This window comes from Nomascus leucogenys, chromosome 1a (assembly GCF_006542625.1).
Source record: "Nomascus leucogenys isolate Asia chromosome 1a, Asia_NLE_v1, whole genome shotgun sequence".
NCBI lineage: Eukaryota > Metazoa > Chordata > Mammalia > Primates > Hylobatidae > Nomascus > Nomascus leucogenys.
In genome coordinates this window covers 74399865-74425297 of record NC_044381.1, presented here as the reverse complement: position 1 = coordinate 74425297, position 25433 = coordinate 74399865, and the positions used below count along the sequence as shown (strand labels likewise).

Sequence of the window (25433 nt, the reverse complement as noted above, 5' to 3'; positions counted from 1 at the left end):
GTTTGTCATAAATAGCTCTTATTATTTTGAGATACGTTCTATCAATACCTAGCTTGAGAGTTTTTAGCATGAAGGGGTGTTGAATTTTGTCGAAGGCCTTTTCTGCATCTGTTGAGACAATCATGTGGTTTTTGGCCTCCCAAAGTGCTGGGATTATAGGCGTGAGCTATAATTTCCTATCCACTTTGCAAGTGCTTGGGAATATTAATTCTCACCATGAGTTGATTTTCTATATGTGTCTATGAAAACTCAGCTATAATTAAAGAATTAAGAAACAATTCAAAAAGAGTAAATGCTTACTGGTTTGGGGGAGAGCCCTATAACTATTTGAGATTACTAAAGATATTTTATATTTGATTCCCATCAAAATAGACATGATCTTGCATTGTAAAATTTTTAAACAATATTTATAGGGGAATGTGATTATCAGACTACAATTGTCCCTGTTTGAAGATACCTATGTGCACCTATACAATGTGTGTGTTCTACTTGAATGCTTCCATGGTTTAGACACACACTGATTTAAAACAACAAAAGTTTTATATAAAAAGAAGTACCTCAAGAATACCTCAAAGCAAGTTAAGTCAGTTTGATTTAAGATAACTGATTTAAAACAAGAGACTGCTGCTAGCAGAAATGTGATTTTGGGAATGCACTTCATTTTTTCCACATCTCTCATGTTAGACTAACTCTGAACTTAGTAAAATCTGATTTAGCACTCTACCTATAGTGCATGTAGAGTGAAGTTGACCATTTCTGAAATAAAATCAAAGAGCTTTTATTGTCAAGCAGAAAATACTATCTTTGAAGGGAATATTCTCCAATGGCCTCTTCCATATGGGAGGTAAAATTGTCAGACAATTCTTAGATCCTTGATGTTTTTTTCCCTGTGTACTCATTAATACCATCTGCCAAGTAGTTACTCCCGAAGCTCTCATGACTGAACAAGGGAAAAATAGAGTTAGTATGTAAGACTGGAAATAGGATTTGTCCCATAGCACCAGAATCTATTTTCTCTAGAACGGTATGAAAGCATTTCCAGTTTTTGTGTATCAGTAATATCAAAATAATTTTCAATAAAGTACCAAATCTAGATGGTGAGGACTGTATTTAGAAGTAGTTTTTGATAATCGTTTATATACTACAGGAGAATTCAGTTGCCTCAGGTGAATTTGAAATTTAAGAAGAAAAAATTATATACCATATTATTAACAAGGATCTTTTATCTTAGAAAGCATAAAACTAGAGCCAAAGACATATTTGCCTACGTCAGGCACCTATAAAATATGCTTAAGGTGCTATTTAACATATAGAAAGGGTTCAATAACTAGTGGCTGCTGTTTTAATAATAAGCATAACTAAATTATTAGTGTCCTCCAACTTCTATGCTTCATTTCAAGCTATACCACCTGTCAATGCCACTTGCCCAGAAAGTCTGATCTCATCATCCCAAAGAGAAACCCACTGTTATTTGCTTCTCCATAAAAATCCATTTTTTTTTTAGTTTTCATGTTTCTTAGAGTTTAATGCTTAAATAGTATGGGATTTTACACAAGTGACCTGGCATTTGGATGGAGAGCATTTTTCATTTCTACAACAGTAACAAAGGGGAGAAGGTCGGTAGTGAGAGAAGGGGAAAGAAAGGGGAAGAACGAGGGAATGAACACCTGGGAGACAGGATGAGCCAGGTGAGAACAGTCTCCACCTGGCAGCAGCGTCTTCCCAGCTGCTCTGCCAGTGAGGCTCTGCCTGTCTGGAGTACACATCTGTTGGTCTTCCCTGTGGGATTGGAGTGTTCCTTTCCTACATCCAAAATCTTTGCTTAGGAGCACTCCTCCCAGCTCTTGGTTGAAGAACAATCAATCACTGGCTAGGGCCAGTGATACGAAAAAGAAATCCTTTAATCAGGAATGGGTTTTGTTGTGGTTCTTAATAAATGTGTTCATATTTTAAAAGGCAATCAGTGGTTGTAAATAATGGGATCAACCCACGACTCTCAACTCCAGCTCTACACGGCAGCTTTCTCACGGAGCAGATCGCCTTATAAGTACAGAAAATGAACTTTGTGCCCAGGATGCTCTATGAAAACTTCCTCTGGTTCTATGTATGGTGCTAATTCAGAATATCCCATTGGCTGTGGAGCTCCAGAGAGACTGTTCACTTTCCTGTGTATGTGAGCGTGTGTAATTTCTGTTTACTTTACAGAAGGCTTTAGGTTATTTAATCCCTTCTTTGAAGTTCTGTCTCTTTAAAGTTAAAATTTATCTTTGGGAAATCTTACTTTCATTTTACAAAAATCCTTCCTTTTTGGTAGTCTCCTCACATGAAAGTAAACAAATTTCAATACAAGTTTCTGTGTGTGCGACACATGTCTTTAACCTTCCTGGAACCGGTGACCTGCAACTCCCAACATTCTCATCCAGTTGAAGGTCACATTTACTATGAAACTTAACCTTTAAGGCTATACTCCCTGTGCCTAAATTCTTTATAACTCCTCTCCACGTGGTCCTTTTTTTGGGGTTACATCATTCATGTGAGCATTCATGTGAGGCAAACATTGGCTAGAATTTACTTTGATTTGCAATACTTTGAGGCACACTAATTTCAGTTAAAACTGGAAAAGAAACTGGTACTAGAGTCCTGTAAATAGATTTCATTATAAACATATACTACTCATGAAAATACAATGCCTGGAGCATGACAATTGCCCCATATGTGCTTGAATGTTCATGAACAATCGAGTGGAAAAAAAATTAACTCTCCCAGTGGTAAGTTTGTCTTCAGTCCATAGTCATATAGGTACAGTCATTGTATCACTTCCATTATTGCCTGTATGTACTGCTAGCTTGAACCTTTTTATTAAAATGGCCCCTCAGAGTCAGGTGCGGTGGCTCTTGCCTGTAATATCAGCACTTTGGGAGGCCAAGGCGAGCAGATCACCTGAGCTTATGAGTTTGAGACCAGCCTAGGCAACAGAGTGAAATCCTGTCTCTACAAAAAATTTTCAAAAACTAGCCTGGCATGGGGGTGCGTGCCTGTAGTCCCAGCTACCCAGGAGGCTGAGGTGTGAGGATGGCTTGAGTCTGGGAGGCGGAGGTTGCAGTGAACCAAGATCACGCTACTGCATTCCAGCCTGGGTAAGAGAGCCAGACCTAGGGGGAAAAAAACAATCATGTTTAGGCCTAGGACTCAAAGGAAAAAAAATGGCCCCTGGGGCTAAATGTAGCCAGCTTAATTGAAAAATCAAACAAACCGAAGATTTAACAATTGAAGTGACAATTTTCTCACACCGAATTCAGACAATTCCTCCAAAAGGGCCAAATGTTTGTATTTAAGTACAACCTGAGTTTTCCATTGTAGTTGTTATCATGTGGGAGTTGTCACAGAGACTTTCTTCATTTTTCTGCCTTAAAAATGCTAGCAGGAAAAAAAATTAGTCAATTGGGCAGATATATTAGAAAGAGGCATAGTGTGGCAGATATTAGAAAGAGGCATATAGTGTCTTAGAAATAAAATCCAAAAACATGTGTGCTGCACAGATGTATGAGGGTCCCTTTCCCTCCGGGTTCTAGGAGTTGTCTGTAGCCTGTTCACAGAGTAGTAGCAGCCTTGACCCTCTCTCGTTTGCCCACTGGGAAAGAATCTTCTCCCTCTTCCAATAGCTAGTGATTTCAGCAACTACCAATTTCTGTATTTCTCCAGGCTCTTCTGAGAATGCTCAAAAACGACAGAATGGCTTTTCAGGCAACCTCCAGAGAATATCTCAGAGAAGAGAGCCTATCTCTGTGCTTGGGCACATGTGGGCTATTTTCCAAGGAACCTCATACACTCCTTGAAGCCTGCAGATTTCAGAACTGGGTTCAGTATACTTCACAATGAAGGATGGGTATTGAGTGTTTGTGCTCTTACCTGAAAATGGCTGCGATGAGTCAGATAAGACAAGAGGTGTCACCATGAGTACCTGGATATTAACTTCTCTTTTCTTTCCTAGGGAATGCAGTCGGATTTTTGGTGAAGATGGTCTGACGCTGAAACTCTTTCTTAAAAGAACTGCTCCCTTTTCTATTCTATGGACTTTGACTAATTACCTTTATTTACTGGCTTTAAAGAAGCTGACAGCCACGGATGTCTCCGCTCTGTTCTGTTGTAACAAAGCCTTTGTCTTCTTGCTGTCATGGATTGTGCTGAAAGACAGGTTCATGGGAGTGAGGGTAATGGCATACTTGATTCAGTGCGTGATGCCTGCCTTTATCATAAATCCTTGGCTTCAGGAGAGCCTGTCTGCTTTGTTTCGTGGAGTTTCTGTAAAACTTTTCTCACTTGTTCTGAGTACAAACTGAAATCTGAAGATGCATTAGAAAGCCCAGGCAGTTATAACATCATGGAAGGATAAACAGTTTGTTTCCACTGGTTAGTGAGCTGATTCCAACAGGAGGCACTAAAACAGGCAGAGAAAACAAGTTCCTATTTTAGAATCAATTTTTAGAATTAATGGTATGATCAACTCCTTCTGTCCTCAGGAATGAAGGGTCTGAGAAAATTAGCCACTATAAAGATATGGTTTGCATTTTTCAATCAACATATGTCGAGATGACCCCCATTCCCCCCACCAGATGGATTTAATTAATATTGGTGTAGGTAGATAAGATTACCAAACAGTAATTAAAGTCACTGGTAATGGCACAATGCCATTAAAAGTGACTATATGTCTAGTGTGACTGATGCAGAAATGGAAGTACAAGCAACAACTTCTTTTGGATACAAATCCTTAATTGAACTGCATTAAACTTCAGTTCTGAGTTTATTCCTTTCGGGAGTAATATGGATTAAAAACATATATATTTATATGCTTGTTCTATGTTAAAAATAGATTGCTTGGAAGCCCTGAAGATTTAAGGAGCCAGATCTCATTCATATAATCTTGCATGCCACTATGATGAAAATATTGAGACAACACTTCTTTAGAAGGAGGTATAAATGAATTGCCTTTTCTCAGAGTATCAATATTATACAACTTATCTTCTCTGAAAGAGATGTCCAGGACAGAATTTGAAACACATTTTGTTATAAAAACTTTGCTGTTATTGGCAATGATTCCAAGGTCCTTTCCCCCTCCCAAATGCTGAAACTAATGTCTACGTTAGAGCGAGGGTTTATAATGGTCATTAACCCTGAAAGATTTTCTTAAGAACAGTTAGACAATTCTGATTGTATCTTGGGAGATGCTGCTCTGAAATTTAGAAACGAAGCTTCATATTAATAAGTAGAAAGTTTTGATAGAAGACAAAATCAGACACTGTGAGTCAGTCCATTATACCATTACAATATATCCAAATGTGATACTACATTCTTTACTGGCTTATCTTAGATTTGACCCCAAAGGGCTCAGCATCACATATTTATGTCTGGGGCACTGGTGCCGGCTGTCTACCATCAGATACCCTGACAAGTCCTTGAGAGCTGGAAGCTTTCCTATATTGTCCACTGTTCTTTTCAAGATGTGCTACATAATCCATGGGGCCCAGTGCAAAATGAAAATGCAGGGGTCCTGTTAAAAACTATTAATAATTTTAAGATAACAACAACAGAGCATTGAGCCAAGGGTGGGGACCTTCCAAGCACAAGGCCCTATATATCAGCATAAGTCATCCCCTAGGAAGTCAGCTGTCCCTATTTCCAATGTCTAGAATATTACAGGGCACAAAGTGGGGGTTCGACTGATATTTGAGGATATAGGAAGTGAGTTCATACTTCTGAGATCTTTCTTTTCACTGTCTTTCACTATCATGGACCACTCATAAGAACCTGGAGAGCCTTGTCAGAAGAGGGGAGAAGAGAGATTTGGAGGCTCTTTTGTTCTTTTAGTGGCATGCAAATAATACCAACATTAAATCCATATTTTCACCATTAGATATACCAGCAATAAAATCCGTTGTATTAAAGCAAATGAACACATTTAACCATGGACCTCACCGATGCAAGAGGTTACATCCAAAAAGTACGGTGTTTATTTGAGATATTTTAGAGAAAAAGAAAACATCTGTGTAACTTATCTTTAAATAGCAGATTTTAAAAATCAAAAATCTGCCTAGAGGCTACCAACCATTGCCATTTAAAATTTGCCATCTGCAGTGGGTTGAATGGTGACTCCAAAAAAGATCTGTCCACATCTTAAGCCCCCAAATCTGTCACTGTGACCTTATTTGGATAAAGGGTCCTTGCAGAGAGAGATTACTAACTAACTTAAGGATCTTGAAAAGGGGACATCATCTTGGATTATCTGAGTGGGACCTAAATCCAATAACAAGTGTCCTTATGAGAGACTCACAAAAGAGACACACACAGAAGAGGAGGCGGCGGCAATGTGATCACAGACACAGAGATTGGAGTGATGTGGTCACCAGCCAGGAATGCCGGGACACTCACCAGAACCCTGGAAGAGGCAAGGACTGTATCCTTCCTTAAAGATGCCTTTGGTCCCAGCTGTATTTTGAACTTCTGGCCTCCAGAACTGTGAGAGAATAAATTTCTGTTGTTTTAAGTCACCAAGTTTGTGGTAATTTGTTACAGCAGCCTTAGGAAACTAATACATCATCTGTTATTGCAGCCTTAGGAAACTAATACAGCATCTGTAATTAATAACACTCAGTAGAGGAAATGTTAAATAGCTAATAAGTACTTGTTAATAAATATATCCATAAGTGAAGACATCATAGATAGCAGAATAGTAAGCATTAGTGTCAGGCATCCTGTAAAAATCAAGTATTTTTCTTTTTAAGTAAGAGGAAGTGCTCCACTTCTCACTGTGAAACATTAGGACATGTTCAATGCCGTGTTCTGGAAGAATGGTAAAGTATAATTTAATGATGCCCATAATCAGGCCATGGAATGTGAGAAGCACTGAAACATATTCAGCATTTTGCCTTTGACAGTATCAGCAATTATTTTCCTCCCAAGACATATTGAGAACACATATAATTAGGTCATTTGAGAAATTAAAGGAGGGCAAACAGCACTGACAGCATAAATGTGGCTCTTATTGCCCACATCTATAAATAATCTAAAGCATAGCCCCTCCAGATGTCATCCCACTGGACTACTCAAAAAAAAAAAAAAAAAAACACACAAAAAAAAACAGTTAAAGGGATGCTTCCAGTCATCAGATTAAAATTTATATTTCTGGTTCATGCTAAAGCATCAGTAGTTTAGAAACAGATGTTTGTTGGATTATAATTTTCATATGCTTAGCACCCCAGGAATGAGCACATTTAAAATGAGAAGCCATGGCCTTCCCTACTTCTAATTTTTTTTTTAATGTAAAAAGAACACCATGAATAGAGTGAAAGACACTTTAAGTTACAACATCATAAACATGGGTTTATGTGGACCACAAGTAGGCCAGAATTACTAATGCTCACATAAAAATGAATTACGTATTATGAATAACTTGCTAATATTTTGTTTCTTTTGAACACTGAATTACAGATGGAAAGGTAATCTGTTTTACATTTAGTATGAAGTCATTTCAGCCTATTTATTGGTCATCTATGATGTGTTAAAAAGCCCTTTCATGGGCAATTGCTTGCAGCTAATCTGTGATCATCCCATGAAAATTAGTAAACTTCTTCAAAAGATAATTTTTTGATTGCAAAAATGTTAGAAAGTGATAATCCAGCTCTCGCAGCCTTGAAAATAGGTGTTCTCCTGTCTCTCAGACCTTATTATGTTCAGCTAGAGTTCTTAAATTCGTAAGAATCAGAGAACACACGTTAATTTTTTTTTTTTTTTTTTTTTTAAAAAGGTTCTTCCCAAGGGGAATGTGCCACTGGCTGGGAGCTTTCTTCTCTGCTGTTGGTATCTGTTTTATACCAATGAAAAGTAGATGCCAGACTGGAATGATATAAACTTTCTTTCAGATTTTGTCCCTCTCATTTTTTTATATTATTCATTCAAATTTTTCTTATATTTTCCAATTTCCTTGAAGATATGGAGAATGTTGGTGGTTGGTGGATGGTTCAGCAGATCCCAACTGTCTTAGCAGATTATGAAATGTATTAGTGTCCCTCTGGCTTGGGAGCCACATATTTTCCAGCTATATTTGGGTCCCTATGCAGTTAGCTTCCAAACTAGGACTCTTTTCAAAGACTTTCCAGGATCTACCAAAAACTGACTGAAGTACATCAGTTAAACTGAATCTTTCATGGTATAGCATGTACTTCTTTGAATTCAAATTGGGCCCCAGAATGCTAAAACAGTACATTGGCGCTGAGCTGCTGATTTATGCTGATATTAAATATTAAGAATTAAGATGACACATAACTTGACAATTTGTTTCCATCTTGCCTTTGGTTCGTCTTTATTCATGTGCAATGCAGAATTCTCTATCCAGAGCTTCCATGCTTCCTGGAAGAGGCAGTGGAGGATGGACAGTGGGAGTCATCCTCCCTCTTATCCTTATCTTGGCAGGACAATGACTTATGAATACAGCCAAGAGAGGAGACAGCTGGGTTGTGCTGGCTGTCTGATTTTACACCCACAAGGAATCTGTAACCCCTTCAACAAGGTGCAGTCAATGTGTCTACCCTCCACATATATCCTTCACTCTTACTTCGTGGGATTTCTTTACATCTTTGACATCCAGGTCTCCCTTTGAGATCATTTTCAAATGGATTTTATTCATGTAAAAATCCATGCATGTAGGGAGAGGGGGAGTTCAGAGGCTCAGCATCCCTTGGGTTTGCTGCTATCCAAGGTACCCCCCTTCCCCCTCTCACAGCATCTGGACAGCTACAGATTGCCACCCCTCTTATTTTTCACATTTCAGCACTTGTTCAGTTTAATTGAATCTGAGTAAAAAAGATAGATAGTTTTTCATAGAACCTTAAATATAACATATGGAGAAGTTTAAGGATTCTGTATAGCCATAGTTCCTTGAAAATCAACTCCATCTAAATTTACCCAGAGAGATAATCATTAGCATGTTTCTCACTGGTCAAACTATTAACGTGTGTCCCAACCTCAACTACTGACCTTTAGTCTTCAACTTGAGTACAGCAGCTGCCGGCAGTGTGGTCTGAGATCTGCATTTTTACGGGCTGCTGTAGGCTTTGGAATTCAAGGGTTCATTTGTGAATCAGCTGCTTCATACTCACCTAGCTTCAAGAAACAGAATTAGCCTCAAGGCAAAGTAAGGAAACATGTTTGGATTATAATCACTCATTTTGACCTTTAAAGTCTTAAAGGAACACTGTAGGAAGAGAAGCAACTAAAGGTTCATCCAATGCCTTGGACCCTAAAAGAGCTGGTACTGTTATGCAAATAAGAATTGTGAAAACCATCTGTGAATGGGAGCCATAGTGAATGGAATTAGGTTGATAAACACTCATGGAGATGCAGAGAAGGACCAAACCTTTGTGAGCTTTTGAGGGCCCGAGCTAAAAGAGAAAAAGAAAAAAAAAAAAAAAGATACAAGAAAACAAAAACAGCCAAAAGCCAGATATTTCTTTAGGCTTTATCTGTACAAACTAATTATTTGAAAGATAAAAGAAACACCCTCCATTCAGGGTCACAGGTGGCATTTAGTACAGTGAGATCACCAAATGTCCACTGGTAAAGCCCTCTTATGGGCTTTAGGAGCAGGCTCAAATGGCCACACGGATCCCCTCTGGCTCTGAAAATTGGTGCAGACAGCTGTCTGAGGGCCCCAGCCTGCAGAGGAAGACAGCTGGCTCACGAGGCCATGCCACTCAACTGGCATGCTGAGACAATGGGCTAAATAAATCCTCTTCCTTCAATGACTCACCCCAGGTGGGCACACCACAATGTGTGAGGGCAGAGAGGTTTAAAAATTTTAAATGGAGGCACTGGCAGTTTTATGGTCACTATGGTTACTAACATTCTCACCTAAGCCAGATTCAGATAATGGTAATGGTGAGTTTTTTTCTTCCCCCATCTTTTTTGTTTGTTTTTGAGACAAGGTCTCATTCTGTTGCCCAGGCTGGAGTGCAGTGATGTCATCTCAGCTCACTGCAACCCTCACCTCCCAGATTCAAGAGATTCTCCTGCCTCAACCTCCCGAGTAGCCGGTATTACAGGTGTGTGCCACCAAAGCATAGCTAATTTTTATATTTTTAGTAGAGACGGGGTCTCGCCATTGTTGGCCAGGCTGGTCTCAAACTCCTGACCTCAAGTGATCCACCCACCTGGGCCTCCCAAAGTGCTGGGATTACAGGCGTAAGCCACTGTGCCTGGCCTGGTTTTCCATCTTATTTAGACACTTCTGGTTGGTTAAAAGGCTGGAACTGGAATAGATTGTCAAGAGACCCACATTTTTCAGAAGCCGAGCAGGTGGCACCACTAGATGGTGTATTTTCAGCAGAATTCCTCTCATGGATGTTAATGTGTCCCAGGAGCACTTCAGTGGTTGTCTTCATGTGAATGAACACATATGAACACATATGAGCATTTTTGACACAATATTTTAGGCACTGGCTTCCTGCAGACACATTTCCAGAAAGCTGAGGCCAAGAAGAGTCGTTTTGTGTTTTTCTGTTGAGAAGAACAGATTATTAATCCCTCTTTGATGACTGATTCTGAAAATGCGTGTGACTGATACGTGCTTAGGATATTTGTTCTCCGGACATCTAAAGAGTATTTACTCTCTAAGGTTAAACCAGTGGTGCCAAGCAGAGCCATTCTGAGATCACCCAAACAACCACTCCACAATTTTTCCTCATTTTCAAGATTAGCTGAGATCTTTTCCTTCACTTACAACCGTATAGATAAGAAATATATTTAAAATTTCTTAAAATATAGCCATAGAGAATTTGACCTATCAGATATTTATGAAATTTAAACTAAAATGTGGCAAATAATTTATCTATTCCCACTATACCCTCCACCCACACCCTGCCCCAGGAACCTACTATATAACTTATGAATCACTGCTCATATCATGGAGAATTTTTCTAACATTTCGAATATTCAGATTTTCATTCTTTCAGAACTTAACAGCATTGTCTGGCCCTCTAAAGTGAAAAATGCTTCTCTCTGTGAAGGCAATTGAAAGAGACACTGCTGTAATTGATATGTTAATTTAAGTGGTCCAGGCTAATATTTTCACAAGCACTTGAATATAGCGAGTAATGAAGATCTTTAAGAGGCTCACTATGGTTATAATTTTGAATTGCTACAGAGTTATGTAATCTTTACCCACGTTCAATTCCTATCTTGAGGAAATATAATAGAAATTTTATGCATATCTATTTTTACTAGTGGCTAACTCAGAAAAGGAAGAGTCCCTGCCTGTGGTCATATCTTGGGGATAATGAAACCAACTGCCTGTCCTTTGCTAGACAGCATTTTGTTTTTTGCTCTGGGGTTTTTTAATTGGTTTTCACAATTTTCTAAATCCAGAATTACATACTATAGTGTGTAATTGCCTAAACCCATGTATTATGTATTATAGAATGCTTTTAATAATTTAAAATATAAAATAGCACATCATGTGAAAGTTCATTAGGATTTACAGTTTTGTTAGCCTTGGCTTGAAGTAACCACTTGTTTATTTGACCTAGAAAATACAATGCTTAGCTAAAAGAAAACAAATGTTAACTCAAATGTATTATCCCGTTTGTTCAGTCTTATGAAGGAAATCTATTTGTGCACATGAACACTAACCAGTGAACATCATTTAAACACAAAACCAAGTCAGAATATGCCAGTATCTAATGTGCCTTTTTTATTTCCCTGAAATCAGATCCCTGAAAGAACTGTTGCAAATCCCCAAATCAAGGAAAATGATAACCCTGACAGAATTTCCAGGTCTAGATAAGCCCCTCACTGTGTTTATTGATGAGTCTAGACCTTTATCCAGGTCTAGATAACCCCCTCACTGTGTTTATTGATGAGTCTAGACCTTTATCCAGGTCTAGATAACCCCCTCACTGTGTTTATTGATGAGCGTATTACTTATTATTTAGAAATCTCCTTGACACCTAAATTCTTAAATTCTATTCCTTATAGTTTAAGGCCAAGTCTAACCAGAACACACAACTGGCAGCTTCAGAGAATATGATATTCACTCAGCAAGAAAACCACCTCCCATCAAGCAGCCTCCTGGATAATGTTTAATGAAGATGGTTTTTCACTGCTGACATGTCTACGTCTGTTCTCAAGTACTCCTGCTGTTTTTCATTAAGGACACTTTAATATGGAGCTACTCTGAAACTAAGTGGGCCCTTGCTTTTGGTGGCCACTAACAAAAGACATGCTTTAGCAGCATCTGAATTCTATGTCATTGGGAACATACTTTGCACTGGCCTCAAGCGAGTCAATAATTACATGTTAAAAATCTACGTGTTATAAAAAATAATTAACTTATAGTGTTCAAAAGAGCCCCTGAAAATCACATATGTGAAAAAGCTATCTTTACTTGGGAATTTATTTACTGGGAATACTCAGAACTGAAGAATTTCTTTACTTGGGAATACTCAGAACTGAAGCTTAACAAAATTAATCACCATGTAGGTTTAAATTTCTCACAAATTTTCATCTGGATTTTAAAGTCAGTGAAACCATTTCACAAGGAAATGACATATTGTCACCTGTTCCAGCATCATTTTACTGTTTGCTGTCGCTCTCAACTGCTTTCCAGTAGAACTAGTTCAAGATAAAGAGATGACACAAACCAGCATTTCACTAAGGGACTAGACTCCTGTTTTGAATATAGCAAGAATCATCAATTTACAGTAAACAATGACGACTTCAGTTGAATTATAAATATTTCACTTTATGCAGTTAACGCTCTAGAATAATTCAATGAAATTATCTTTCAGTGGTTTTTCTGAAAAAGTAAATTAATTTTCATGTGAACAAAAGGAAGTACTGGATTCCATTTGACATTTCAAGTGACAGTGCAAACTCAGCTTGCTCCTCTATAAATCTCTATGAGAATTTATTTTCTTTTTTTTCCCATTGGCCTAAATTTTGCCTCTAGCTGTATCAATATCATGCTTCTCTAATCAGGTCCTGATTAGATGGAGATCTTCAGAAACATACATTGAGCCAAGGAGCTGATTAAAATGTATGCTGAATTGGAGGAAAAAGAATAGATGAAATACAGAAGGGATGAAAACGCTTAGAAGTAACTTTCTATTAAATTTATTTCACCAGTACAACTGTTAATCTCCAGAAAGCTTGAGCTAAAAAATTAAAATTATTAGTCCTAAAAAAGTAAAAATAATAAAATTACTAGTCTTTAATTAGAATGTGAACAGCTTTTATATTCTGTGCCTGGATATCTCATGAACATATTGATTTATTCCTAATACTGAGCCTTCCTACGTTTAAAAAGTGATGCACAAAAGGTAATTAGGTTTAAGTAAGTACTTAGTAGCTTTCATGAAGTCTTGAATTGCCTACTCTAGGACACAGAGGCATCGCTTTTCTATTTCTTTGCATCCTATTTGACAGATAGTTGCTGCAATAATGGCAATTACCGGCATCGTCATGATGGCGTATGCAGATAATTTCCACGCTGATTCCATCATAGGAGTGGCATTTGCAGTGGGCTCAGCCTCTACATCTGCATTATATAAGGTATGTTGTGCACTTTCTTTTGTAAGCCACTGTCACTCATAACTTAGACTTGAGTACTAAAGTAAGAAAGTACGATGAAAACATTGATTAGAAAGAAAATAGATGTGTTGAAATAATAGTAAGTAAATTAAGTACTTCTTATGTGATAGGTAACTGCTTAAAAATTTTTCCCGTGTTAATACAACCTTATGAGGCATAAATACTTATTTCCACTTTCCAGATGAGGAAACTGAGGCTTTGAAAGATTAAATAACTTGCCCCAATCATACAGCCAAATAGTGATAGCGCCAAGACTTAAACTCTGGACTAGCCGACTTCTTAGCCCATGTGCTATGCCCTAATCCCTCATGTATCAGGCAGTTATAGCAGGAACATTAGAAAGGCATCTTCTCTCCCTATGTTTTTTAATTTAATTATCTATAGTCATTATTTTAACTCAAAAGAGGTGTCAGAAATAAGCTGTCACTAGAGAGCTGTTTGGCACATATTAACCCCATGCCACAGGAGCTCGTGTTACTAGCAAAATGAAGAACCTCTTTTTCTCTCCGATGGATGCTCTAAGTCTGCTGTATGTACCCACCATTTTTTTCTCCACTGGAGTTCCCTGTCATCAAAGAAAATTTTGTTCAGAGTCATTGCACCTGACTTCAGAAGTGAGAACTAAGAGAGCAGATCTAAAATGTTATTCCCCAAAGCTCTACCCAGATTCATAAAGCAAGTCCTGAGTGACCTACAAAGAGACCTAGACTCCCACACAATAATAATGGGAGACTTTAACACCCCACTGTCAACATTAGACAGATCAACGAGACAGAAAGTTAACAAGGATACCCAGGAATTGAACTCAGCTCTGCACCAAGCGGACCTAACAGACATCAACAGAACTCTCCGCCCCAAAGCTCTACTTTTAAAAGTCAACTTTCTGGATGTATTAAAGAACTGTTCCAATTTCACCTCTCTTGGTGTTTCAATGAGAAAACACTCTCTGAAAGGCAGATAATACCCCTTTCGTCCCTCCTGGAAGCCTGTTCTGATTATTAACCAACGCTGTGTCTCAGAGGGCATGAAGTCTATTTCTATATGGACATTTCTTGGCCCATTGATTCTGTGTAACAAGCTTGACAAATGTTCACTCAATGGCCATTACTGTCTAACTTGCTCCCCAACTGAGATCCACCAAGATGTCTGATGTGACCAAAAACTACCACGTGCTCAAATCCTTTTGATTAAGTCTTTCAACAGAAAAAAAATAATTAGTTCAGTTGAAATTAGAAGCAGTACCTGGGATTGCTATATGACCAGAATGGCTCTCTTACAGAGGGATTTCCCCTGACCAGGTCACAGAATGCATTCATTCTGAGAGTGGTAATATTTGCTGACATGCACCAAATCATATCTGCAGCATAATATAATTCCAGGCAGAAGAGATCTGCTTCACTTTGTGTTGTTACAGGATTAGCATAGGGAGTGGTGGGCTTAAGAAGTTAAGAAATATGGACTATACCCCTGGCTTTCTCTGTAACCTGTTGTGTGATTTTATGTTAGCCATTTGCTTCTCCTCGCCATCTTCATCTGCACACAGGTTTATAATACATAAAAACTTTTTAAATCTGGGGAACAAGTGCCATATTTGTGAAGTCATTTTGAGCTCACAAAGAAAATTGCTTATAAATCCAAGGCATAAATATTATTTCTCTCAACAACATAATGACAGGGTATCTCTGTCCAATTTAGTTTTCAGTATCTATCAAAATAAGGATAAAACAAATCCCATGCTTTAAGGTAAGGATTAATGGCCTGTCAATCCTATAAGATTTTTCTGGGCTTGTCTGGACTCTTATTTATCATTTGCCTGATACCCATCACTGGTGGTGGCACTAAACACAATGCACAGTACCGGCAGCTTTCAGCACTGTAAGAAACTCATTTTATGACATTTGCTATTTCATATGAAGGCTATAGAGTATTTTAGTTCCTTATCTCAACAGCCCATCTAGTGCTGTGAAGATTTCAGGGCAAGAAGAAACGGAGAATAAACTCTGGGCCAGTTAGCTCACAGTATAGAACAATAAGACTTACCTTTCTGCTCTGGCTAAGTCTCTGTGTGGCTATAGAGTTTCTTTCTCATTCCAGGTCTTGTTTAAAATGTTTCTTGGAAGCGCCAACTTTGGGGAAGCCGCACACTTTGTCTCCACCTTGGGTTTCTTCAATTTGATCTTCATCTCCTTCACCCCAGTCATCTTGTATTTCACTAAGGTGGAGCACTGGTCCTCTTTTGCAGCTCTGCCGTGGGGCTGTCTCTGTGGGATGGCAGGGCTGTGGCTGGGTAAGTGGCCTCGGGTTTTGCCTTCCATTCCCTATATCAGTCAATCTTTATTTGGCTAGTTAGATTATCATCATAGGATTATTTCCTTGGGTAACTCTGTGCTCTAGTTCCCAAATTTAAGTTGTTCAATGTCGTTGGTCATGTTTAGAAGGTTCTTTGCAAGCTACTGGTTGATTAGGTTCAAGCTATCCAACTAGTATGCCTCCCATGAGTTAAGGTGTGCACTGGAAGCCCAGGCCTCTCTGTATACCACTGGCCTTGAATCCATTCTTCTTCTTCAGCCTCATTCGTTCTTTCTAATGCACTGTATCATGTTATAATGTTCCATATGTGCCATGGTGTGTTGGGCAGAAGTTAGGGAGTAGATGGTGCATTCAAAGAACTTAGAGTGGTTCAAGCTGGTGGGAGCACTGAGTTCGGAAGGAAGGGAGGGAGGGGGGAGGGAGATGCTATTTAAGAAGGAAGCAGATTGGGAGGAGCCTGGGAAGCCATTTTGGGGTGTTTGGATTTAAAGTCCACTTAATAATCTTTAAGCAGATTGGTGATAGGTTCATATCTGTATATGAAACAGCTCACTCTGGCTGAGAATGGAGGATGGATTTGTGATAGGAAGACGTTGCCAGTAGAGAGACAGCAGCATGCACTGGGCTTGGTGATCCTGGCTGAGTAGACAGTGCCTAGTTAATGGCCAAGAAAAAGTCACCTGGAGTCCTTGTAATGTCTTCATTGCCAGCTTCCTATAACTCTGAGGCTGGCTGCTTTACCTGAACTCTGGGATCTGACTTTTAAGCTGTGCTGCTGTTGCCACTTGATGTGAGAGGAGCCTGAAAAATAACAAGGCTGCTCTTCTCTCACCAAGCAGTCAAAAAACAGCAACAACCCAATGACTTGGTGGCTGTTTACTCAGAATCAAATCCTTTTCATGCTGCTCCTATTTCCACGTGCTACTCAGAGGTCAACTCCCTCTGCCCACTCCATATTTTCCCGTAATGCTCAACCTGCAGAACATCCATCAACCCTCAACTGACCTTCTTTACTGAGGTGATATAATTTGAAATAGTAGCAGCACTGCAATTCCTGGGAGCAAAATGTTCTTATTTTCATCCCTGCAAGAGTATTGATTGGGTCATCTTTTTCTATGCTGGCTCAGCCCCTCAGACTCAGGGGAGGTCTTCGACAGAAAACACTCAAGAGAAGGATCAAGCATTAATTGTTGGTCCCTTGAGTTCTACTTTTCAACGCCAAAAGTATATGGTTAGCACCTCTCTTAACCTCTGCTAAGTTGAGTAGAAATCAATAGCGATATTTCCGTAAGACCAAACCATCCTCATTAAAAGCACCTAGATTATTTTCTGGCCAAAAACAACATAAATGGGAAAAATCCTAACTAAAATTTTGACGGCCTTTAGCCTCCTCATTGCGCACATGATTTCCACCTTGCTGCAAAGTAGCCCTCCACCAACATATACTCCTTGGCGTATCCAACGCATGCTCCTAAGCAAGCCTGCAGAGGCTGGACGCCACCTGTGCTAGCTGAAAACTGGCGTTCGCCACCAAGCAGTATGAGCTCCACACTCCACTGGGTACAGTGCCAAGCAGCACTGCAGCTGCTCCACCAGGTCCACCCCGGTGCACTGCAGAGCTCACTGTGCCAAAGTTGTGCTGTGACAATCGAGGAGATAGCCTCCCTCCAGCCTGTTACACACCCCGGGATCTTACAGTCTTCAGTGCTCCTATTCCTAAGTGTTTATCGCCATCCCTCTCTTCTCCATAGAAATCAGACATGATCTGGCTGAGGCGAGGCTGAGACACAGGTCTGAGAGATACATATCAATCTGCACCCCGAACTACCCCACATCTCCTGTGGCTATGGTTTCTTGTTTGCTTACGTTTACTTTGCCTCACTCCTCTCAGGTTGACCTATCTTTCAGGAAATGCGTTAGCCCAAATGCAAGTCAGCCTCATCCTTTCACCTAGCGTGTCTGAATTGCACTTAAACTCAGGCTAGGCCCCATACTATGGAGTTCAGCAGAGCCTGTGCTGTATTTAATAAATTCCTGATTTGTAAGAATTTGCCATGTTGGACTCCCTGAGTCTGAGGAGAGTGTCAAAGCGCTGGAATATTCATTTATGTTGCAGCTTTGTCAGGAACGAGGAGCAGTTATTAGCTTAGGACGACCCTCTGCCTTGCTTGCCACTGTTGTATGAACAATATAAAGGAGCCCAAGTCTTGTAAAAGTCAAACTCACTGTTTCTAACTACCAAGCACAAGTGACCCAGTGGGCTTAAAGCGGGAATTACAGATGACAATAGAAGAACATACATCATCCTAATTGGAATGGTTCTAGAACTTTTTTTGGTTCTACAGAGATATAGGCAACATGCTTGCCTCATTGTCATGGAGATCTCTAAATTGAGGACCTTTTACAATTGTTAACACTCATCTCTCTATCCTCTGAAACAAACATTTGAGTGGACTCTATTAGAATAATGCTTTGTAATTTATAATTTTTTTTCTTTTTGAAAACGTGTTTTTGGTAAGTTTTAAAGTGGATAAATGATTATTTTAACTAATTTTATATTTAACCAAAGAGTCCAAAAGGTGTTCATTGAAGAGCATGAAGCTACACCCTCAGTTGGTTCTGTGGATCTGCCCTCAGATTATCTGTACACAAATCAGGATGTGGAGACAGTCTCTGGAATTCAGTGAATTACATTAAACCAACCCTTGTTTGCCCACATGATGCTGACCTCCAGAGAGAGGGGATAAAACAGCATAGGCTATCATTGGATAGACCTTCCTTTATGCAGTAACACCAGAGCCATTTAATGTCCATGAATGTGGCACAAAATAGCACAGCATTAAAGAGATGAGGCACCATCTTCAATCAATCACCTGCTTTTAACCTCTGGCTGGCCCCAACCTACCTCTATAGTGCTAATAAGCAGTGCTGTGAATCAATTATTTTACCCCTTTGTATTTGCTCCATATACATTTTGCCAGCCTATTGGCAAGATTCAGGTAAACAGAGTGGCAGAGGAGGAAAGAAGAAAATGACTTATTCGGGTAGAATACACATGCATCCATCTCCAAAATTAGAGGATCAAAGGTATAGACAGTTTAAAAGGCACATGTAGCAAAGACATTGATTCATTTACTATAAGAAGAAAAAAGTCCAGCATATTATTTCTCCTTCATCTTGTATTTCCTCTGCTATTTTACAGCCTTCAACATCCTGGTGAATGTTGGGGTGGTGCTGACATACCCAATCCTAATCTCCATTGGGACAGTGCTCAGCGTTCCTGGAAATGCAGGTACAGGTATCACGTGACATGTGCAGATCCTGGCCACTACAAGTCTCTTGCTTGTGTTTATTCTGCGTCCTGAGTTGTTCCTTCTAGAAATTGTGAATTATGTTCTTTGCCTGGGAAGATGTTTTTAAATATCATGAAGGTGGCAGACAACAGAATAACTATGCAGCAGATTTAAAATTTGCAGCTAAAAAACACTGTTTTTACTTGGTTGTGCTTTTAGAATTAAATACCAAATGTATCATTTGGGTTTCATGTAATCTCCCTGACAACCTAATTTTGTGGTATTTTTAGAGGAAGTCCTATGGAAACAAAAGGCATCCCAGCATAGGACTTTCAAGTAACCATCACTAATGAAAGTGTAGAGGATGTACATGGGGTTGGCTTCTCCTCAGACAATCTATGGGGAGCGGTGGAAGGCTCTCCTGGGGCAGAGCAGGTGGCCCACTGGAATAGATACAAGGAAAAAGCAATTTTACTCACCTCAGGGACAAGAGAAGCTATTTTTCCAGGATATTTCTAGAGAAACCTGCCAGTGAAACAAGTAATGCAAATGGATTATCTGGATGATTGCACAGTCCTTTTACCTTTAAAATTTTCTAATTTTGAGTCTTGAGTAGCCACTTTTCTGTCCTCCATGACAATCAGCAAATGTTTATTGAACATTTATCATGTGATCAGGGCTGCAAAAAAGAAAAAAAAATAATTATTCTCTTAAAACGCTTATGACTGAATGTGTAAAAGAAGGCCAACCTACGTGAAACAACTTGGAACGCTACAAAATAATTTATTATTAAACGCCAAATTGTGTGAGACAGACTCCAGTGGCTGTAAGATATTCAGAGGAAAGGAATATCAGAGTGGAGTTGTCAAGGAAGTTCATTCATTCATCTGACAAATAATTTCTGAGCAATTAGTGTACACCAGGAACTGTCCTAACACTAGTGACAGGTCCTGAATAAGGCACAGTCCCTGTCCTCGGGACCATGTAGCATTGAGAGAGAGACAAAAGGAAAAAAAATTGAGTAACTGCAACATAGAATTGCTTTAATAGAGGTACGTGCTGAATGCTGCGAGGGCGCATAGGAGGAGCATCCAAAAGTCTTCCTGCAAGAAGCCTAAGGGGAGAGATCTAAGGAGAGGTTTAGCCTGATGAAGTGAGATATGAGGAGTGAAGGGCAGCTCGTGCTAAAAAGAACAGTACATGTGTGACCAACAACTCCACTCCTGAGTGTATACCCCAAAAAAGTGAAAACAGAGATTAAAAATATCCTCATACACAAATGTTCATAGTAGCCCTATGCACAATAGCAAAAAGGTAGAGAAGCCTAAATGTCCATCAGCAGTTGAATGAATAACCAAATTATGATGCAATGAAATGTTATTCAGCCATAAGAAGGAATGAGGTGCTGACACGTGCTACAACATGGATGGACCTCAAAAATATTTTGCTAAGTGAAAGAAGCCAGTCACAAAAGGACACAGAGAATGTGACTCCATTTATATAAAATAACTAGAATAGGCAAATCTATAGGGGAAAAAAAAGCAGATTGGTGGTTGCTAAGGGCTGGGGAGTTGGGATAAGAAGCTAAGGAGTTAATGGGTATGGACTCTTATTTTGAAGTGATGGAGATATTTGGGGACCACAGAGAAGTGGTGGCTGCATAATATTGTGAATATACTAAGTGCCACTAAGTCCACTTTAAAATGGTTAATTTTATGTTACATGAATTTCATCTCAATTAAATTTGTAAAAAGAACAGGCTGCACAAGTCTTAGACACTAACAAGTTTGGCTCATTTGAAAAATCTCCAATGGTCCAGTGAAACTGGAGAAGGGTAAAGGGGTACAGAGGAAAAGTACTGAGAGAAAACTGGGGAGGTAAGTAAGTCAGATTACATGGAATTTGAGCTAAGCCTTGAAGGATAAGCATGACTTAGAGACAGGCAATGGAAAGCAAACCTAGCAATATGGAAAAAGGAAACACTAACTTGGAAGAATAAAGAAGACTCTTGGAAATCTCTAGAAGTAACACGGACTTTGCTGACTTGTTTTCAAAGCTTAGAAACAGGCATAGGCAATGACTGACTTGATTTTTCTTTCCTAGCTGTGGATCTCCTAAAGCAGGAGGTGATATTCAATGTTGTCCGCCTGGCTGCTACCATCATCATCTGCATTGGGTTTCTGCTGATGCTGCTGCCTGAAGAATGGGATGAAATCACCCTGAGGTTCATCAACAGCCTGAAGGAAAAGAAGAGTGAGGAGCATGTGGATGATGTGACTGATCCCAGCGTACACCTGCGAGGCAGAGGCAGAGCCAATGGGACAGTGTCTATACCACTGGCTTAGAGAGGGACATATTTTGAATGCACGTGTATGTATATTCTGTGAATATAACAAAATTTTCTCACTACCTGTACACTCAAATGACAGTATTAACTCTGAATTTGGATAAATCATATGTGAAATAATGCCAACAATAAAAGTTTACATTTATATGCTTATCAAGGAATTGGTGTAAATAATCATAATAGATTTTTTTATTAAAACACATTTGTCCTTGTTCTGTTTTCTGATTTTTTTAAATTCCCCCTCCCCCAACTCACAAAATTTCCTGAAACTGTAAGAGTCGATTAAATTATGGAGTTATCTTTTTCTCAACTGAAACTGAGTTCTTCCTACTCAATCAAAAAAAGTTGTCTAAGAGAATAACACGTGAAAATGATACACACTTAAAAGCTGGAAATGTATTACACATTTAAACAGAGCATTTTCTTTTTTTTTTTTCATATTTTTTTTATTATACTTTAGGGTTTTAGGGTACATGTGCACAATGTGCAGGTTTGTTACATATGTATCCATGTGCCATGTTGATTTCCTGCACCCATTAACTCGTCATTTAGCATTAGGTGTATCTCCTAATGCTGTCCCTCCCCCCTCCCCCCATCCCACAACAGTCCCCGGAGTGTGATGTTCCCCTTCCTGTGTCCATGAGTTCTCATTGTTCAATTCCCACCTATGAGAGAGAACATGCGGTGTTTGGTTTTTTGTCCTTGCGATAGTTTACTGAGAATGATGTTTTCCAGTTTCATCCATGTCCCTACAAAGGACACGAACTCATCATTTTTTATGGCTGCATAGTATTCCATGGTGTATATGTGCCACATTTTCTTAATCCAGTCTATCGTTGTTGGACATTTGGGTTGGTTCCAACTCTTTGCTATTGTGAATAGTGCCGCAATAAACATACGTGTGCATGTGTCTTTATAGCAGCATGATTTATAGTCCTTTGGGTATATACCCAGTAATGGGATGGCTGGGTCAAATGGTATTTCTAGTTCGAGATCCCTGAGGAATCGCCACACTGACTTCCACAATGGTTGAACTAGTTTACAGTCCCACCAACAGTGTAAAAGTGTTCCTATTTCTCCACATCCTCTCCAGCACCTGTTGTTTCCTGATTTTTTAATGATGGCCATTCTAACTGGTGTGAGATGGTATCTCACTGTGGTTTTGATTTGCATTTCAAACAGAGCATTTTCTAAATGTAAAACCCACATTAGAAACAATGAGGCATAAAAATATGGAATCCCCATCTGTACTTTTAATGAGCTTAGAGTGGTTTGGAGGATAAGATAGTTTACAAATATCTTTACTATGAGGTAGACATTTGAAAATGGCACAGTGGATATGGACAGGAATGAGCTATCCTGAAAGAGTTGTTTATATATGCTGTCACTTCTTCAACATTGTTGTTGAACATGTTGTTGAACATGTTGTTCATTCTTCAACCCACTGCAATGCACCTTCTGCCCTCACCAATTCTCTGGAAGCGCTTTCCCCAATGATCAACCTCTCTCTTGCAAAATCATACTGATTTCTTTCAACCCTTATCTTATTGTGCCCTCTGACACATTTGACACGATGACCACTCCTTTTTCCTAAATACTCTCTCTTTGCTTAAATCCCACTATTTTCTTTTGGTTCTATTTCTACCTCCCTGGTCCCTTAACCTTGGCTTTTCTTCCTAGGCTGACCTTATCACCATCAGGTTCTCTGAGTTTAGACCTTGGCCTTCTTAGCATCTCATTCCACACTCTCTCTCCCTTGGGAAGCTCCTCCACTCCCATGGCTTCAACTGTCATCCATATGGTGATGACATCAAAATCTTAATCTCCAGCCTAGATTTGTCCTTTGAGCTTTAGCTCTGACTATTCAGATGTCTTTTGCAGCTCCCTTGGATGCCTCCTTGTATACCTCAAATATAGCAAAAACAAAGTTGAATTTATCATCACTCCTCCCCAGACCTGTTCCTTTCATCTGCCTTGTTCCCTGTCTATGTTAATGATACCATTATTCACTAGCTGCCTAAGCCAGGGATCAACCTCACCTCTGCCTTCTCATCCACCACATCTGTTTAGATATTGTTCCATATTGTTTAATATGTCCTATTGATTCTATTTCTTAAAATTTCTTCAGTCCATATACTTCTCTCCTATTCTACCCATACAAGGCCCCCATCATCTCTTGCTCTGCTTAATCCAATACTTTCCTCGCTGATATCTCTAATTCCTAGCCTTGCCTCTCTCTAATCTGACCTATAGAGTGGCTTTTCTAAACACACAGATTTAATCATTCTACTCCCTTATATCAAATGCTTCAGGGGCATCTTATTATCCTCAGGATAAGGTCCAAACACCTTGGCATGTCATTCAAAGCTCCTCATTGACTGGCCCCTGCCAGCCTCTAGAGCAGCAATGTCCAGTAGAACTCTCTGTGATTATGGAAAAATTTCATATCTGTGTGGTCCAATATAGTAGCCACAAGTGGCTATTGAGCAGTTTCAATGTGGCTAGTACAATTGAGGAACTGCATTTCTATTTGTATTTAATTTTCATTCTCTTAAATAGCCAAATGCACAGCCAGGCACAGTGGCTCACACTGGTAATTCCAGTGCTTTGGGAAGCCATGGCAGGAGGATCACTTGAGGCCAGAAGCTTGAGACTGCAGTGAGCTATGATTGTGGCACTGAATTCCAGCCAAGTTGTCCAGGCAACAGGACAAGACCGTACCTCTAAAATAAATAAGTAGCCAAATATGGCTATTGGCTACTATATCGGACAGCACAGCTCTAGAGCCTCATTCTACCTCACTACCCTTTGTGGCCTCCTGAAATCTGTATCCTTCGATGACACTATACTTCTCCCCACAGGCTCAATCAAGCCACATTCTCTTTCTCGTTCTCTCTCTCTCCCCCGTCATCACCTGGAAAACCTTTGTCTAGGCTTCATGACATTATTTATTGCTATTTTTCTGGGAAGTCCTTTCTTATCTCCCACGCTGTACAACGTGGCTTCCTTGGCAGTCTCTGCTTACCCCCATTGAGTGCTGATCGCCCTCCATGGTGGTTGTTGATCTACTGGTCTGAGTTACCAGTAGACCATGAGCTGCTTGACAGCAGGGACTGTGTGGCATTCATCATTGTGTCCCTAGTGCCTAGCACTTATAGACATGTGGTAAATGAATGAATGGGTGGCTTTACACTGGAGATATGGCCCCCCACCCAAACTGTATTAGCTTAGTCTTAGTTAAGGACAGGCATTCTTATAGATGAGACTGGCTAAAGGAGGGACTGAAAGGAACTAGATGTGTCACAGCCTTTCTCGTGTTTCCACAAAACACCAATATGCTGAACTGATAAACTTCTTCCCTTAGAGGCTGGGTAGAGCATCTAGCAAGTTAAGATATTCTGCACTCTGTGGGAAATCTAGTGCAAGAAGCCTAGCCTTTGTGGCATCTGCTTTGCTATTTGTTTTTATTCGAGTGTCCCTAGAAGTGTTGCTGAGACAATCACAAGGTAAGAAAAGACAACCCAGAATATCACAGAATATCACTAGCTGGGCATCATGGTAAATGAAAACCTTAATGTGTCAGGCCTTTGATTCCTCTGTCATTTTTTAAAAGGCAATGCCAGTCTCCTGGCATAGATAGATAATATGATATTAACTAAAATAATAACAATGATACAGTTCAAGCTTCATGAAAAGTGCTATAAAGTAAATGAAATATGTTATTAGTAATTACAAATTCATTATCAAAGTAGAGTAGTTTTGACTATTGGTTTTGACTATTTAAATGCCATATTGGTGCAAACATTACGCTTGCCTTGTTTTTAAATGGCTGTTAAATAGTAGTA

The 25433-nt window shown here is 39.4% G+C and overlaps 1 protein-coding gene across 5 annotated transcripts in view; it reads left to right on the top strand.

The window, feature by feature from the left end:
• SLC35F4 (solute carrier family 35 member F4) overlaps positions 1 to 21799 on the top strand; it is a 308265-nt gene extending 286466 nt beyond the window's left edge. For 4 of the 5 annotated variants that reach the window (XM_012504334.2, XM_003267843.3, XM_030811173.1 and 1 more), the window contains 5 exons: positions 3992 to 4211; positions 13474 to 13599; positions 15733 to 15925; positions 19151 to 19240; positions 21345 to 21799. In XM_012504334.2, the coding sequence (XP_012359788.2) occupies positions 3992 to 4211; positions 13474 to 13599; positions 15733 to 15925; positions 19151 to 19240; positions 21345 to 21586 (871 nt within the window). In that variant the 3' untranslated portion in view covers positions 21587 to 21799. Of the gene's footprint in view, positions 1 to 3991; positions 4411 to 13473; positions 13600 to 15732; positions 15926 to 19150; positions 19241 to 21344 lie in introns of all 5 variants that reach the window. The other variant, XM_030811188.1, reaches the window with a different exon arrangement.
• The last annotated feature ends 3634 nt before the right edge of the window (positions 21800 to 25433 follow it).